This window comes from Phascolarctos cinereus, unplaced genomic scaffold, assembly GCF_003287225.1.
Source record: "Phascolarctos cinereus isolate Bilbo 61053 unplaced genomic scaffold, phaCin_HiC Scaffold_3;HRSCAF=262, whole genome shotgun sequence".
Taxonomy (NCBI): domain Eukaryota; kingdom Metazoa; phylum Chordata; class Mammalia; order Diprotodontia; family Phascolarctidae; genus Phascolarctos; species Phascolarctos cinereus.
The window spans coordinates 80,560,869-80,577,154 of NW_027555736.1; the positions used below are offsets into that span (position 1 = coordinate 80,560,869).

The 16,286-nt window shown below is 36.3% G+C and overlaps 1 protein-coding gene across 2 annotated transcripts in view; it reads right to left on the reverse strand.

Moving 5' to 3' along the window:
• Positions 1 to 1,336: 1,336 nt before the first annotated feature.
• The window catches only part of TNKS2 (tankyrase 2), a 57,908-nt gene continuing 42,958 nt past the window's right edge, over positions 1,337 to 16,286 (reverse strand). For both annotated transcript variants that reach the window (XM_020964100.2, XM_020964099.2), the window contains exons 21-27: positions 14,592 to 14,712; positions 11,764 to 11,861; positions 10,899 to 10,973; positions 7,163 to 7,268; positions 5,398 to 5,584; positions 4,083 to 4,239; positions 1,337 to 3,810 (exon numbers count right to left, since the gene is read on the reverse strand). In XM_020964100.2, the coding sequence (XP_020819759.1) occupies positions 3,748 to 3,810; positions 4,083 to 4,239; positions 5,398 to 5,584; positions 7,163 to 7,268; positions 10,899 to 10,973; positions 11,764 to 11,861; positions 14,592 to 14,712 (807 nt within the window). In that variant the 3' untranslated portion in view covers positions 1,337 to 3,747. The remainder of the gene's footprint in view (positions 3,811 to 4,082; positions 4,240 to 5,397; positions 5,585 to 7,162; positions 7,269 to 10,898; positions 10,974 to 11,763; positions 11,862 to 14,591; positions 14,713 to 16,286) is intronic.

Below are 16,286 nucleotides of genomic sequence, written 5' to 3' on the forward strand. Positions count from 1 at the left end.
GAGGCCCTATGTTTTAGCCTGTTGAGATCCGGTCATCTCTTTTAGGCACAAAACTTCATGTTATCTACAATTTTAATAAGTATGCTAGGCTATGCTTTCATCCAAGTCTGATAGAAATTATGGATGTCACAGGGCAAACAAAGCCTTTGTACAGTCACTGGAGACCTAGGTGACCTAGATCCATAAATGATGACTTTTGGAGTTTCCAGTCTCCAGTTTTAAATTCCACCATAAAATATTATTGAAATGAAAAAAAAAAAGTAACACTGATTATAAGCTACATTCAGGTTTTATACCTACCAGATTAGTCTATATTTAGAAAAATACAAGGTATTTTCCTGTTCTAATGATGAAAGGCACAGACATTGGTATAGTTAGTAGGTATAGGTCTCTATCAGTATTATCTACAAACTTAATTAAATATTTGAAATGCCTAGTCTTTGTGGATGAAACTCAGTGCTTGTCAATTCAGCAATTAATTGAATTATATATGTGTATATATATAGATTATATATATATGTGTATAAGCAATTATTATTTGCACAAAGAATAAAGATATTCTATTGTGACATGCAATACAACAACATAACTGTATAAAGACTGGCTTTGACTTAGCTTCTATAAAAGAATTTTGAGACTTACCATTGTGCTACTTGCTTTACATCTGCACAGCATTTTAAATGTACAAATCTTTTTCCTCACACCAACTTGGTGAAGTAGGGTGTAGAACATTTTTGCAGTTGAAGAAACTGAGATGCAGAAAGGTTCAGTGCCCCAAGACAAACAGCTCGTACACAGAAGAGGAAGATTTGAACTCAGGCCTCCTGACTCTATATTATACCATTTGAACATTAGTTTCTGAGAGTTAACTGAGATGGTGTGATTAAAATGTTCAAAATTCCATCATTTTAACTTACAGAGCCCTGGAATTAGTGGCAGGAAATAGATTCAAATATTGGCCTTGCTAATTACTGTATGTCTTAGCCATGTTACTGAACCTCTTTTAGGCTCAATTTCTTCATCTGTAAAATGAGGTTAGACTAAAATCAAACTTCATAGAACAAATCCCCTTAATAAAAGGATTTGCTTTGTAAAACTTGGACTCAGTCAAAAAGCCACACCCAAGGACCTAGAAGGCCACATGTGGCCTTGAGGCTGCAGGTTCCCCATCCCTCAACTAGATGGTCTCCAAGGTCCCTTCCAATATTTTGGGATGCATCATTCCTGTCTGGTAGATTTAGAACTATGTTATACTACTCGGTGTAGTTTAATGTAATCATCCATTTTCTCAAAGACGATTTGATATACTTATATCATTCTGACAATTACTCAAAAAACCAGTGAACAAAATCGTTTATTTCATGTTAATGGGGTACGGAATGTGAGACAGTACATGTAAAACACCTTAAGGATGAGTTAGGTAGCACTAACTGCACAAGAGGTTCAAATTCACCTCAAAAAGGGTCACCAAACAATGATAAAATCCCACCTTCAGAACATAAGGCATGTCATGCACAAACGTAAAACAAAAACTATTTGAAAAAATGTTTCCATGCTAAAATACTGAACACGATACAATTATTCATGGGAAATGACATATCAGAATTAAGCAATAATATAACATTACTGTAAACCTGGCATGACAATCAATTCCAGAATCACTCAGGGTGAGTAATATGGGACAAATGTTGGCAGAAAAAGTACCTAAACATAAGCCTCTTTAATTCATCTCAATATACCTAATCAGAAAATTGGGAGGAATTGGTAGACAGATCTTTCTGATCCTGAAATACTATATAAAATTGGCACACTTACTGGTATTCAAAAGAGTAATGTAATTTTAGGATTATACCTGTAATTATCAGAGTGCCGTCTAAAAATACTTCAAAATCACAACTTGCCTTCTTAAATAAAGCCAGTAATATCAGGCAATTAAAAAACACCCCAGATATATCTGGACTCCATTTTTCTCAAGAGAGTATCCATGATCTTCTATGACTATTTACAATAATTCACTGCAAACAATGAATTCAGAAATTAATATAGAACCAAGGTAAACTCATTATAGAGGGTAAAAAATCAGAAATGCCCTCAAGTAGCAAACACATTTAATGGGCAAACTTTCTTCCTTGATATCTGAGGGACAGAAAGATTAAAAAAAAATGATTGAAGATGGGCACACGATGTAATGCAACGCTTTTGTACCAAGATTCTTGAGCATGCTTCAATGGCTAGATGGCCCATCATTTCCTGCAACAGCTGCCAACATTAAGGAAGTCCATGTTAACTCATGGTGTTCTACCTGGGCTTTACCCTGCTAAGTCTGGTTCCAGTCAGGCAGCTGCTCTTTCCGGTGGAGCCGTATGGGAAGCAGAAATACCAGTTTCACTGCATTTATGACAGAAATGATAGCAGAGAACTGGGACTACTGTGGGGCCTGTAAAGAATTTACTTGTTATGCATGTAGACTGCCATGATGATAATAGAAAGGCAGATACAAAAAGATAATTAAAAAACACAGAACAAACAAAATATCAAAACTAAAAATCTAATGGCCCACCTAAGATATACTTTGTGGTCGTTTGCTATACTACCACACTGTATGTTTATTGAACCCTGCTAGACTGTAAAGTCTATGCATGCAGAGACAATGGCTTACTTAGCTTTGTATCTCTCCTGGTGCCTAAGTATTTTGCACATGGTAGGCACTTAATAGACAGATGCTAAGTGAATAAGGGGTTTCCAATGGACTCAAGGTACATAGAAAAGTTTGGGATTTACCCCAGGGGAAAAAAATCCTCCAGAAATTCACTATTTACAATCAAAGAAGAAAACTGTAACTATATAGAGACAGATTTTAGTCACTTAAAAATTGTGAGCAAGTTGCTCTAGATTTCCACATAATGATGTAAAAAAAAAAATTTCTACCATGAAACCAAGGTTGCCCCATTAGCAAACTGGTAACTATGGCAGCCACGGCTCTTTGGAATATGTATTTGATATACACAAAGTAACCACTAAACAAAAACCTCTCTAGGATATTTAGTAATTCCTTTAATTGGAAGGATTTTCAAAGTGTGCTGGATACTTCCATAATTAAAAAACTGAATCTGGCTAATAAATCATCCCCAACTGACTGAAATTACTGTTAAGAAACTCAGCTATCTTGCCAACAAAGCCTCTGGAATTGAGTGAAAAATCTCTCTATTGTACAAGATCAAATACAGATGAGCAATACATTTGGAAAATACTTTGTACAAGGTTGCAATTCTGAAACAGTAGATTTATATTACAAAGCAATGTAAATAAATACAAGGCTAGTACAAAAGCTCTTATTTACAGTTTTACAAATGACATTATATTCAGTGTAAATGCTGTGTTTGAAAGAACACAGAATTAGTAAGACAAATTCCTGTTTAGGACATTACACAGTTTCTGCTAAATTCAATGCATAATGTAAAAAGGTTCAAGTTACCTGTTTATAATTTAGTACAGACAAACCCAGTTTTACCTGGAATGGCATCTGTTAAAGTGCTGAAAAACAGGAAGTATTTAGAAAACACTGTACATTATTAAAGCTTTATCAAGTCAGAATGTTAAACTTCATTCACATTTTTTTAATACCACATCTGTGGCCAATAGAATTTTTCAGCAAAGAGTAAAACAGAGGTCACCAGCTGCTTAGATGTGTTCATGCTCGGCATAGTTGTCTTCATAAAAACCAAACCAAAACAGCCCTTCACTTATCTATCCCTCAGCTATGGCTTCAGGCTTTACAATCTGGTAAGTAATCAAATACTCTGGATAAGCCTGAAAAAGGAGAAAGAGAAATATTTATCAGTAAAACATTTTTTTCTCTACACATCCAGATCATACTTATTAAGATTTCTGATTCTACTGGAGACATCACTGTCACAGGGATCAGCTAGCATGATACTATGCTTTGAAAGATATACTGAATATAATTAAAATTTGGAAAATACCCCATTTAAAAAAATACAGTTTGTCAATGAGACACCCCAATAGACTTCAAAAAGTCTACTTTCCAAGTACTTTTTGAAGATATGATAAAGAACTGTTACCTGTTCTCCTCTATAAATGACATATTCTGCTAATGCCAGGCCATTAACACTAGGCCGACCTGTGACTGAATGGTGTCCAGGAGGAGAATGAGCCATCTTCATTGCACTAAACTGCAGGAAAGATTTCCCCAATGTTACCCGGCAAAACAGTAATTGCCTATGTTGGAAAGGAAAAAAGAAAAAATTCGAAAGAACAAGTCTTTTAGGAATAACTTATACGTTCTACTTTTATAACATTTTCTGCTTGTCAAAGAATGTCTCTACCTATTATTTCATTTCAATCTGAAGACAATTCTCCTGAGATAGGTAGGGCATTAATGACAATCTTTCAAGTACAAAGGGGAAATAGAATTTCTCTGCCTAAAATAAGGTGCCACTTTTCCTAGTTATATTTGCAGCAGTGAAAACAATTTAATAATTTTCCAGAGATGAAGCTCTTGTCCTTTCTATTGCTGCAGAAGTCCAATTTATAAAACAGGCATGATCAGGGAGCTCTTTTCCTTTTGTACAGTGGGGTCTTGACAACAAACCTATCTCTTCTCCTACATTGGTACATACTGCAGACCCTCTGACCTAAGCCATAGGCTTAAGAGCTCTCTGCTTAGGCTTTCCACCTGGGATCCTGCTACGTACTACTCAATCCTTTATAAATTCTACTCCTTGAAAAATCATACCCACTCGGCTACTCCATAAATTCAAGGACCAAATTCTGAAAGCACATGTTAATCACTCAATTCACACAAAACAGAATGGAGATATAGTAGAAAGAATAGTGTGTTTGCAGTCCTGACTGATATGTGTATGATCTTGGGTGAACTGCTTATTCTAAACCTTATAGATGCATCATTTGTAAAATAAGAAGTTTAAAACTAAATGATCTTTAACGTCCTTTTTCTAGCTTTAAATTCTACGATCTTATTAATGGTGGCTCTTTTCCCCTTCTGAGACTGTTTTACTAAGCAAAAGTTCTCAGTTATTTTTTGTAGCCTATTTGCTAGAATTTTTTTCTTCTAGCAAGGCACCTAATACATGGCTATTTTTTTTTAAAGAGAAAAATAGCTTCTAACTGACCTAAGTCAGTGGGGGGAAAATGGCAGATGAGTTCTCAAGGTGTCTTTCTTATGGCTATCTAAATACCATCTACTCCCTACCCCCCTTTTTAAATGGCTTTCTACTAAGCAAAACCCATAAATGTTATTCATGATACTCCTAATCTGGAAAACCCTCTCTATATACCAGAAACTATGGTAATGCTTTTCTCTGGAATATTTTTCCAGAACAGAACCAAGCAGATGGGTATAAATAAATGACTTACCTGTGGCAAATATAACAAGATCTATCTTTGTGAACTGGACACCCGGTACCACCTCCAATTCCATATACATACTGATTGCTTTTGGAAGAGTTCTCAGCAAAGTAAATGCCAGCTCCAAACATTCCACCTATATAGGCATGCCTTTCATCAAAACCTTTATGAATAATTGCATTCACAAATGGAGAACCTAAAATGAAGTTGTTTGATATGGATAAGGCACAGTCAACAAGCCTAATTCCTCTCTCTCCAATACTACTGAATAAAATCAATGTTTTCTATGACTCCATGGACTTATTGGCAAAACAGGCAATTTTTCTTATGCTCTGATTTTTTAAAATTCTTTTTCTTAGTCTGTTCCACCCATCCATCCCAGATTCACAGTCTAACTATAAATGTGGTACATTTTCTTTAAACCCTGAATGCTACCTTTCCCCTCCTGCATCCTCTCATGTGCTTCACAGGACCAATCAGTGTAGGCCCTAAGCCAAAGGGGAAGTAGGTAGTAAGGCCTGGATCAGGGCCAGGGAGTGGGGTGAGAGGGTGGGCAGAAGGACTACAGCAGCTGCACAGCCAACTGATTCATCAACAAACTGTCTATGTTCATACAGAGAGGTAAAGAGAAAGCTGTGGATTCCACTTTACAGAATTACTGATGAACAGAATCAGCTATTTATTTGAATTAATAAGGGAAAATCAAGACCACGCCTACATTTTAACATGTAAATATCACTCATTAGAATCAGTAAATTAAATCAATACATATTTACTCTGCTTGAGTTCTATGTTAGCAGTATAAACAGGACTCTGGGTTTTGGCAATTGAATGCCATTTAGATTTCAGTTTCTTTGCTGATTTATAGAACTCTCTGCAGCACTTTGAGGTCTAGATCTATTTCCTTTTCTGTTTAGGGCAGTATTACACTTAAAAGCTGTGTTTTGTGCAAGTGTTGAAAAAATCTCACAACTTTCTGAAATTATTCCTGGTCAAATTAAGGAAACCAGTAGTTATACTATCTCCTCCCTCTTTTTCTACCCAAGTTTTGGCCCCAACAGGTTCTAAGAAAGACTTCAAAGGTTCCATAAAATACTAAATGTATATGTAATACTTAACATAACTGATCTAAAACTGAAAGGCCAAGTAATGCATGTGTGTGTTCCTAAAAGACTGAAATTGCAAGAGTTAACTGAGCTTGTGCCATTAATTCAAGGAATAATAACTGTAAAAAGGCTCCACACACAAAACTTCCCCTTCAGTTAAAATCTGATACTTTAGTTTGGAACTTTTGAATATGAACTGGAAAAGGATGCAGGTATTTTCCTACTTCTTTTAACTGAGTCAGTGAATTAACAGAATTCTATTGTCACTTCCAAAAAGATTCTAACAAACAAAATCTGCTGAACTAGAAAAATAAAACAGAAATAGCCTACAAGACTGTCATCAACTGCACTTATTCTATTTTAGGATTCATCCTTAGTATAACCAGTAGAAAGCACACATCTGAATAAGTCCCATGTTAATTATTAGATAAGAATGAAATTTATTCAAAGTTAATATTAGAAACCATTTGCATCCTTGAAAAACAAATTCTACAATCAAAGAGTATGAAAATGAATGTGATTTAAAAATTAATACAACTAAAATTGAATTTACATCAAGAATAGAATGAAATGAATTATCTTTTAAAACAGATGGCTTATTTAGACATGCAATTTTCTCCAAATGAACAGCAGAGAATAAAGCTATTCAAATTGCTTGGGGATCTTACCATGAAACAGCATTCTTTCATTTGCATGGTTATGATTTTCTTCAGAAACCTCTTTCCTTCGGTGTGTGTATCTTTCCCAGAGTTTTTTGTTACAAACTTTCTGAATCTGCAAAAATTAAACCAGAATTCAAGCCTCTAGTTTGGTATTATAGCTATCTTTATTGTTCATCTTCACCAAACATTTCCATATTTTTTAATTAGGAGAACAAAATGTTTCATTTATTTGAGTCAAGTTAAAAATACTTCAAGTCACAAAAATCACACACACAACAAAACTTTGGAACTTAAACACTGTAAAGCAAAATAAGGATTTTAAAAACCAAAGTCCAAAATTCAGTAAAGAAATAAAAAATATATTAATAATAGTTAACATTTATAGATCACTTTTGGCTTGCAAAAAATTTAAATACATTTTTATTTAATCCTCACAAGGGTGCTGTGCAGGGCTCTATTGTACGTGAGGAAAATGCCTCAGACCACCTGCCCATGACCACCAAGTTATTGGTAGAAGTGGGATATGACTCCAGATCTCCTGATTTCAAAGTTCAGCACTTTCCCACTATAAATACAAAGATTTTGAGTCAGTTTGACTACTATACTCACAAGATAAACTGATTCTAGTTTACAACTTTTTTTCTTTACTGAGTTAGAAATATAACCAAAGTACTTTAAAGTCTAGCATGTATTATGTATATAAAACACTGTTAAAATAAAAGTGCTTAGTATTCTACCTCTTTATGAAACTTAAAGCATCACTGATAATTTTATCAAATGCCTTAAATCTCCTTTAAGAAATACTTAAAATCATCACTCAAAACAGAAGGACCAACCCTCCCACCAAGACACCTAAACATTCTTCTGTCTGGCTAAGTAGCTGAAAGGAACCAATGTGAACATTACCAGTTGTATTCTCAAGATTTAGTAGTCCTAGAGTAAGATGTTTTCCTCGCTGCTTTTCTGAGTCTGCTATAGCCCCCTGCTGGTCTTCAGGTGCTGGGTGAAATTTAGAAGCCAAGAGGGTGATGCAGAATGAAGCACGTGGCATGTACTGGTGTAAATAGGTTGTTTTAATTAAACTACTCAAAATGCCACTATGGACCTCAAACAGCACAAATCATAGGCATGAAGATAAATATGATTTTAAAATTACTTTTAAAGGACCACAAATGACTGAAAACATTAATTCAAATTAAAAAAAACCCCTTCCTATTATTTGTAGTGCACTATGCTACTCACAACCCATCCCCCCAACAAACTTGCATGTTATAAAACTTTGTTTTATAGTGAACTTTCCCTATTACCATTTTGTGAAGTACTGTAAATTTTATTATGCTCAACTTCGTCTTAATTCTAGCTCCTTCCCTCTGTTAATTATTTATTTCCTATTTATCTTGTACATAGCCCATTTGTACATAGTTGTTTGCTTGCTGTCTCCCTCCGTTAGAGTATAAGTTCCTTAAGGGCAGTGTCTGTATTTTGCCTCTTGTACTGCCAAAGCAGAGCACAGTCTCTAGTATATATTAGGTGCTTAACAAACGTTTACTGACCGACTGAAGAAACTGAGACCCAGAGAGATTAAGACTTGTACAGGGTCACAAGAATGTGATCTAGACACTTTAAGCCCTAACCTACCCCTTTTATCTAGCTATCTCACTTGCCTAGAACACTTTCCCCTTAGCCCCACCTTACGAGGTAGCTCAAGAACTATTTTCTGCATGATCCCTTTCTTGACTCCAACTGCCAGTATCTTCTTTCCCAAACTATTTTGTATTTAAATACTCTGGACACATTTGAATTTATTAACTTTATATTATGTTACATATTTATGTATGTATTTCTCTCCCTCATTAGACTACAAGCTTCTTTCCAGTAGATTGTTTCATTCTTTAAGCCTTCATCCCTACTGCCTAGCACAGTACCTGGGACATATTGATTGAGGTACAGACCAACTCAGTCCAGTTCTTCGGTCCAAGTCCACTGTTCTTTACACTAGACTACCCTGCTTCTCTATTAGTTTCAAAGAAGGGTAATAAAAGTCTCCTGTTCATTTGTGGATAATCTAGGGTGTATTGCCTTTACTGTCCAGTAGAGTCCTCTATTAGGACATATGATAAAGTATTGACTGGTAACAATGACTAATTTCCACAAGTGACAATGTTTAATAAAATTAGAGGCCATCTGAATTGGAAGGCATCTTAGAGCTCTATCTCACTTCTTTATGGTGACAGCATATGCTACTTTAAACAGGAAGTAGTAAACAAGTTGACTCATTACTTCAAGAGAAAGCATAGGTAAAAAAAGTTCCAACACATTTGACCACAAGCTTCTAGATAAACTAATGAGTTGTGAAGGCAAGGTAGGAATGCTTAGTCCACTGCTAAGCCTACGAGGTGATATTCCTGTAAAAATATCGAGCAGGATGGGCCATTAGTCTGTCCCAAGTACACAATTTGTGTTCTTAAGTGAAAGCTGATTATATCCAAGAGGGTATGAGAATATTAATTTTAGCTGACAATTCTATCATGCTTTGAAATTTACAAAGCTCTTTATATCTATTTCACAACTCTGGGAGGCAGGTCCTTCAGGAATTACTAACATCATTTACACGTTAGGTACCTTGTCTAATCAACACAGCTAGTAAGTGGCAGGCGATATTTGAACTCGAGCCTGGTTAGCACTCATCTACTACACCAGTGGTCTCCCCAATTTTTTCTTGATCTTGCATTCCATCAACAATTTTTTTTGACTACCCCTCCCAATATGTATACATATTTATAATTATATAAATGCATCAACAAACTAATAATTATACCTTCTAGAACTTAAACAAACTGAAGGTTGAAAAAAACTGAACTAAACATGTTCACTGCTTTAAGAAAATCACTGATAGTTGTGTGGAGGACAGAGAAGGGAGAGACTTGAGGCATAGAGACCAATTAAGAAGTCACTGTAAGAGTCCTGAGAAGAAAGATGTGATAAGGGTAAAGACAAGTCCTAGCAATTCACTGGACAAGTAAGGAGGTGAGGATCTCATAGAACTGGAAGGATGCAGTAGTTTTTTTTGGGAAAGATGATGCAATGAGATCTGTGATACAGATCACCACCTACCCACACCTACTTGTTCTGGGCCACTCATTCTGTCCCACTAAGAATAAAAAGCAGGTCATTGTGGTGAAGTGGGGCTCTCACTGGCTATTACCCTGGAGTGCAGGGCTGATCAAAGACATGAGTTGATTTGGGGGGCAGGATTTGGGGATGTGAGGGGAGAAGGCTGGAATTTTACCTACACAACTGCTGAAAGTGCCTGAGTCACTTTAGCCTCAGGCTTATTTTCGGACACAACTGGAAGTTAGAGGGAGAGCAGGGTACTGATGCTGATTGAAGGGGGTGGTTCAGATGTGTTGGAGTTAAGTCTGTGATTAACTATTGTGGAGGGGTTAGGGTGTGACTCACCTCCCACCTTATGGACTGACGACACACCCTGGAATTATACAAAGTTCTCATTTTGGAGACCACTGAAACATTTAACCATCATAGTTAATTTTATTTTTATTTTATTTTATTTTTTTTGCCTTTTTTTGGTGAGGCATTTGGGGTTGACTTGCCCAGGGTCACACAGCTAGTGTTATGTGTCTGAGGCTGGATTTGAACTCAGGTCCTCCTGACTCCAAGGCCAGAGCTCTATTCACTGCGCCACCTAGCTGCCCCCATCATAGTTAATTTTAAAAAAAGATACCTTAAGAATATTGTATCTATTAAAGATTCCACCAGCATGACCTCCATCTCTGTGTTCTCGGACTGTACTCTGCATCTAAAGAAACACAACTTCAAGATTAATGTAAATTATTAAAAATTATTTATCTAGTACTTTACAGTATAAAATGGTTCTCTCATAATCACCCTGTGAAACTGGTAGTACAGATTTTATTATTCCTGTTTTACAAATCACAAAAAACCCTCAGGGGGTTAAGAGACTTCTTTATAATTAAATCATTTAGCAAGATAAAAAAAAATCTCACTTCTGATTCTACAAATACAATGCATGAATCATTTTCATCCATCTTCAGAATATTAAAACTCATGACAACCACTTTTAGAAAAATTCCCAAAACAGTCTGTCTTTTAGGTGAAATGCAGATGTAAAGGTAGATCTAATTTAATAACAGCATCATTTGTGACAACCTACCAGTGTGTAGACACAGCTACTAGAAGGCAGTGTGCTACTGAATAAACTTTTCTTGGATTGGAGGCTCTGCTGTTTCTCTCTTCTTCCATCCTGCTACCTCCCACAAGACAATCTATTCTTTAACAAAATTTCATGCTGATTTTACTCAGCTCTAGCACTAATCTCTGTTAATAAAATGAAGGTATGAATTGTGAGTGTATCTGAAACGCTGATTTTTAAACCTATCTAGTTAGTAAGGTGCTGGGAAATGTGACTTTTACCTTTACTGCAAGTTATGTCTAACAATCTAGAATCCTTCAGAAAGTTAACAGAGCGTTAAATTCTGTAGCAGTTGTGATTAGAAATTTTTAACTGAGCCAGCCCTGAATGTTGCTTGTCCATACTTTTCACACACTGAAGGTAGGTGAAATCATACCTCTTCTTCCACAGACTGAAATTCTTTATCTTCAGGAGACAGATCTATGAGAATTGTTCCACTACCAGAAGTATTTAGAGTCAAGTATGGGTTGAGACCTACAAAACACATTTTAAAGTTATTATAAAACACTTCTCAAAAACCAGTTTCATCAACTGTAACCAAAAATAACTATGTGCATTCCGGTAAGACAAGTGTAAAAACAGATTTAATTGACCCTTGCTGGCAGAATGTGTTGGCTTTGAAGATGGGTGAAGGCTCTACAGATATATTCACAGAAGAAAACAAGACCCAGAAGTTGTAGAATTGAATGAGATGATTCAAGGTATGAATCATGATGAGCACTGGACAAAGAGTTGTATGATTTGGGTTTTGACCTAAGTTCTACCACCAACTGTATATGACCTTGCATAAGATTGCTAACTATCCTGGGCTTCAGTTTCCTCAACTGTAAAATGACGGGATTGTGAACTAGATGATCTCAAAGTTTCCACTCGGCTCTAAAATGTTTATGACTCTAGGCAACTACAAACTGACTATCAATCATTAATTCATAGCTTTTACATAAAAAAAACATCACCAGAAGTAATATGGGGAGGTAGTTAAAGTGTGGCACACAAGGCTAAGTAATAGTTTAATCCTGCCTTAGCTCTTTACTAGCTCTGTGACCCTGGGTAACTCAACTTCTCAGAGCTTGCTTCTTCATTTGTAAAATGGTACCTCACAGGTTCGCTGTGAGGATCAAATGAGAATGTAATACAAAAGGCTTTACAAATCTTATAAGGCCCAATAAATGCTGCCTTATTGTTGTTGTTACTGTCATTTAGGAGAAACAGAGACAATTATTTGGTCTTAGTTGTTTTAAACATTCACACTTGCCTAAAGGTAAATAATGAAGCTCTCTCAGGCTTCCTTTTTGACTTCATCATCCCTCACTTGATAACACTCCTTTCTTCTGTGAAGAAGAACCCAGCTGTGTGGTGTGGAGAGTACCTCTGGGGGTTGGCACGTGGACCTACATTTCATCTCAGCACTTCCATTTCTTCCCTTTCTGGGAATGTCCACATGCCAAGTGCCTAGTGTTTTTTCTGTCTTTCGCTACTCAAAACTCCATTCTACCTCAGAATACTATTTCTTATACACATACCCGCCCTCTTTAGTTCTTTTCCTCCTTTCCTTTTTACCTCCAGTTTCTGTCCAGGTACATCAAGAAAATCTTCCTCCCCTGTCTAACAGGAGACTAAAGTAAAATAAAAAGAGATAACCACAGCTGAGTGGTGCTAGTGAGAAAAAGGAAAGCCAAAAATTTTAAAGTGAAATTAGACCTAAAAAATCAGGGCTATCAATCCTTTCCTCAAACCTGAAAGTACCTCAAAATTCCATTTAGAACCTCCACAAAGGCATTTAATTCCTTATCCTCCTCTGGTGAAACCTCCTTTTTGCTTTGAGCACTAGAATGCTAGGTAAATAAAATAACTAATGTATTTTTGGGGTTTAATTACCAGAATTACTGCAACAGTACTATTTTCTATATTATTTTACATTACAAATATATAGCATTTCAGCTACAATATGAATTAAATAGGCTTTTGTGGGTCAGTCTAAGAACCTAGCCACCATTTGTAGCATTAGTTCTATGGGAAAATATGTTCAAAGTTCAAATATTTTAAAGTCACAGGATTTTTTAGCACTAGCAGGGATTTCTGGGACATCATTTAGACCAATCTCATCATTTTAGAGGGAAGGAAAGTAAGGGCAGAGAGAAATTTAATTATGTTGGCTAATAATAGTTAGCATTTCTTTTTTTTTTTTCTCTTATATGAGGCAATTGGGACTAAGTGACTTGCCCTGAGTCACACAGCTAGTGAATGTTATGTTGTCTGAGGCCACATTTGAACCCAGGTCCTCCTGACTCCAGGGCTGATGCTCTGCCCACTGCACCACCTAGCGCCTCTAATAGTGAGCATTTCTGTAGCACTTGAGATTGGCCATGCACTTCACATATGTTATGTCATTCAGTTCTCACAAGAACCTTGTGAAGTAGATGCTATTATTATCCTCATTTTACAGATGAGGAAACAGGCAGAGATGGATTAAGTGACTTGCTTAGCATCACACTACTGCTAAATGTCCGTGGCATGATTTGAACTTGGATTTTCCTGACTCCAACTCCAGCTGGGTCACTCAGTTGCTTTCTCCAAGTGCCCAAGATAACACAGTAGCCCAGCTGGGACTATAACAGTAGCTTAACAGTTGGATGTTGCCTTAGAGGCAGTCAGGATGATCTGAGTTCAAATCCTGTCTCAGATGTTTTCTAGTTGTATGTCCTTAGGTAAGTCACTTAAAACTTCTTAGTTGGCTTCCTCATCTGCAAATCTGGGGAATAGCAACTACTTCACAGGATTATTGAGAGGATCAAACACTAGTCAAAACCGTAGCTAAGAATTTACTCTACAATACTGGTGACCAATGGCTGCTCAACTCTTTATTTAGAAAGTTTATTCTTATACTGAACCTAAATCTGACTTTTGGTACCTTCTACCTACTGTTCCCAGTTTGTCTTTTGGGACCAAGTGAACAAATGGAATCCCTTTTCCACTGAAGGGCCTTTCAAATCTCTGAGGACAGTCATCAGGTTCCTCCTTAAGGCATGTTTATTCCAGGGCAAACATTCTCAGATTTCAATGCCTAGGAACTGGGCTTCTGCCTTAATGACAAGCTGCCTTTCCAGAAAACAAACTTTTGGAACACAAATATTTTTAAAGCTGGGAAATGTCTATAACCAGATAACAAACTGATGAGAACAATTATTTAAAAAGAAATGGTACCTTGTTGTCCAGAGATAAGTCTTTCAACTCCTTTAATGATTTTATGCCTATGCCCATAAGCATTGATCCCAATCTCCTTTAACTCCTTATGTCCCATTTCAACTAAAATATCCAATGTGATCTTGTTAAAAAAAAAGCATAATATTTAGTTAAGAATGGAAATACATTTGATGACATACTATCATTATAAAGAGTATTTAGACACAGATACAGTCATTCTGAAATATTTTAAATATCTCAGAAATGGAAATGAACTAATATTCACACACTGGTATAGACTGTGAAGAGTTAAGACTAATTAAACAACCAAGGAACAAAATATCTAAAATCTACAATTAATTTAAGTACAAGAACTTACTTCAGAAACAAATAGCAAAACAAAAATATGTTTTCAACTCATTGTGAGAAGTTAGAATTAAGCATACTCTTTTATCAGGGACTAAAACTCGGAAGGCTAGCAATTTCCAACTCCACTGTTTATATTTGCTTTCTTTTGGATTTACTATTTTCTCCCCACTTTTGCATACCTGAATTCATCTTAGCCCTTAGTTCAGGCCTTAATACCACCCTCTCCTTCCCCTGCCCCGGTCTCTCTTATCTAGTCTCTCCATTCTGATGGTGAGAGTAATTTTCAAAAAGAACACTGATCACAGGACCAGGGTTTTAGAGTTGGAAGAAACTTTATAAATCATCTAATCCAACCCTCTCAATTTTAAAGATAATGAAACAGAAATGCAGAGAGATGACATGATGTGGTTGAGATCATACAGATAGGAAATGCAAGAGTTGATATGTGAATTTAGGTTGTCTGACTTCAAATCCAGTTTTGAGGAAGGAGAACACTCCTCTGATCAAATGGACTATTTATACCCCACCTAGTCATCATTGTAAGAAACTTCTTTAAGGTAGTAAGGATTTGGGGGGAAAGGATGCAAAATTGGGTGGAACGAAGAATGCCACAGACAGAGAAAAGGAATCAGAAAGAGGAGGCTAGAGACATTATAGATCTGCTTAGTACCTCAGTTTCTATTTTAGAGGTGTTCCTGACAAATATCTGTGAAGTACTTTACACAGTGATTAGAAGGAGCAGAGTTCTTTTAGGGGAACTAACTACAAGTGGCATTCAAGTGGCTTCATCCTCAGTCTGCTGCTTCTTTCAAATCACCATTACCAAATTTAGATATTTAAATGGTTTTAATACAATGCTGTCTCATGTCATTTCACCTACTAAAGAACCTACCTTACTGCCCTTTATCTACTCCTAAAGCAAGTAACCATAAAAATATAAATTATGATGATTCATTTACAAAGTTCAAATTGCTCAGCTTGGCTTTTAAGATCCTCAGTACTCTGGTCCTATATTCTGACAATGTTGGACAGTGCAAAGAGTGCTGGATTTGAGGACCTGGGTTTGAATTCCAGCTCTGCTGCTTACTCTATTGCAGGTAACATCATCTCTCTGGGTTTCAGTCTACAAAATAGGAGTTTTGGATTAGATTAGATAATCTGAGGTTCCTTCCAACTCCAAATTCACTGAGGAAATAATGTTCTTCTAACCCACTCCCTCACAAACTAATTCTTACCTCTTTGCTTTTGAGAATCCTTTGATCAGAAACACTTTTTCTTTGCTGAACAAATCCCTATCCTGTGAGGCTCAATTCAAGGCCTGCCACTTTCAAGGAGCTTTTCCCTGAG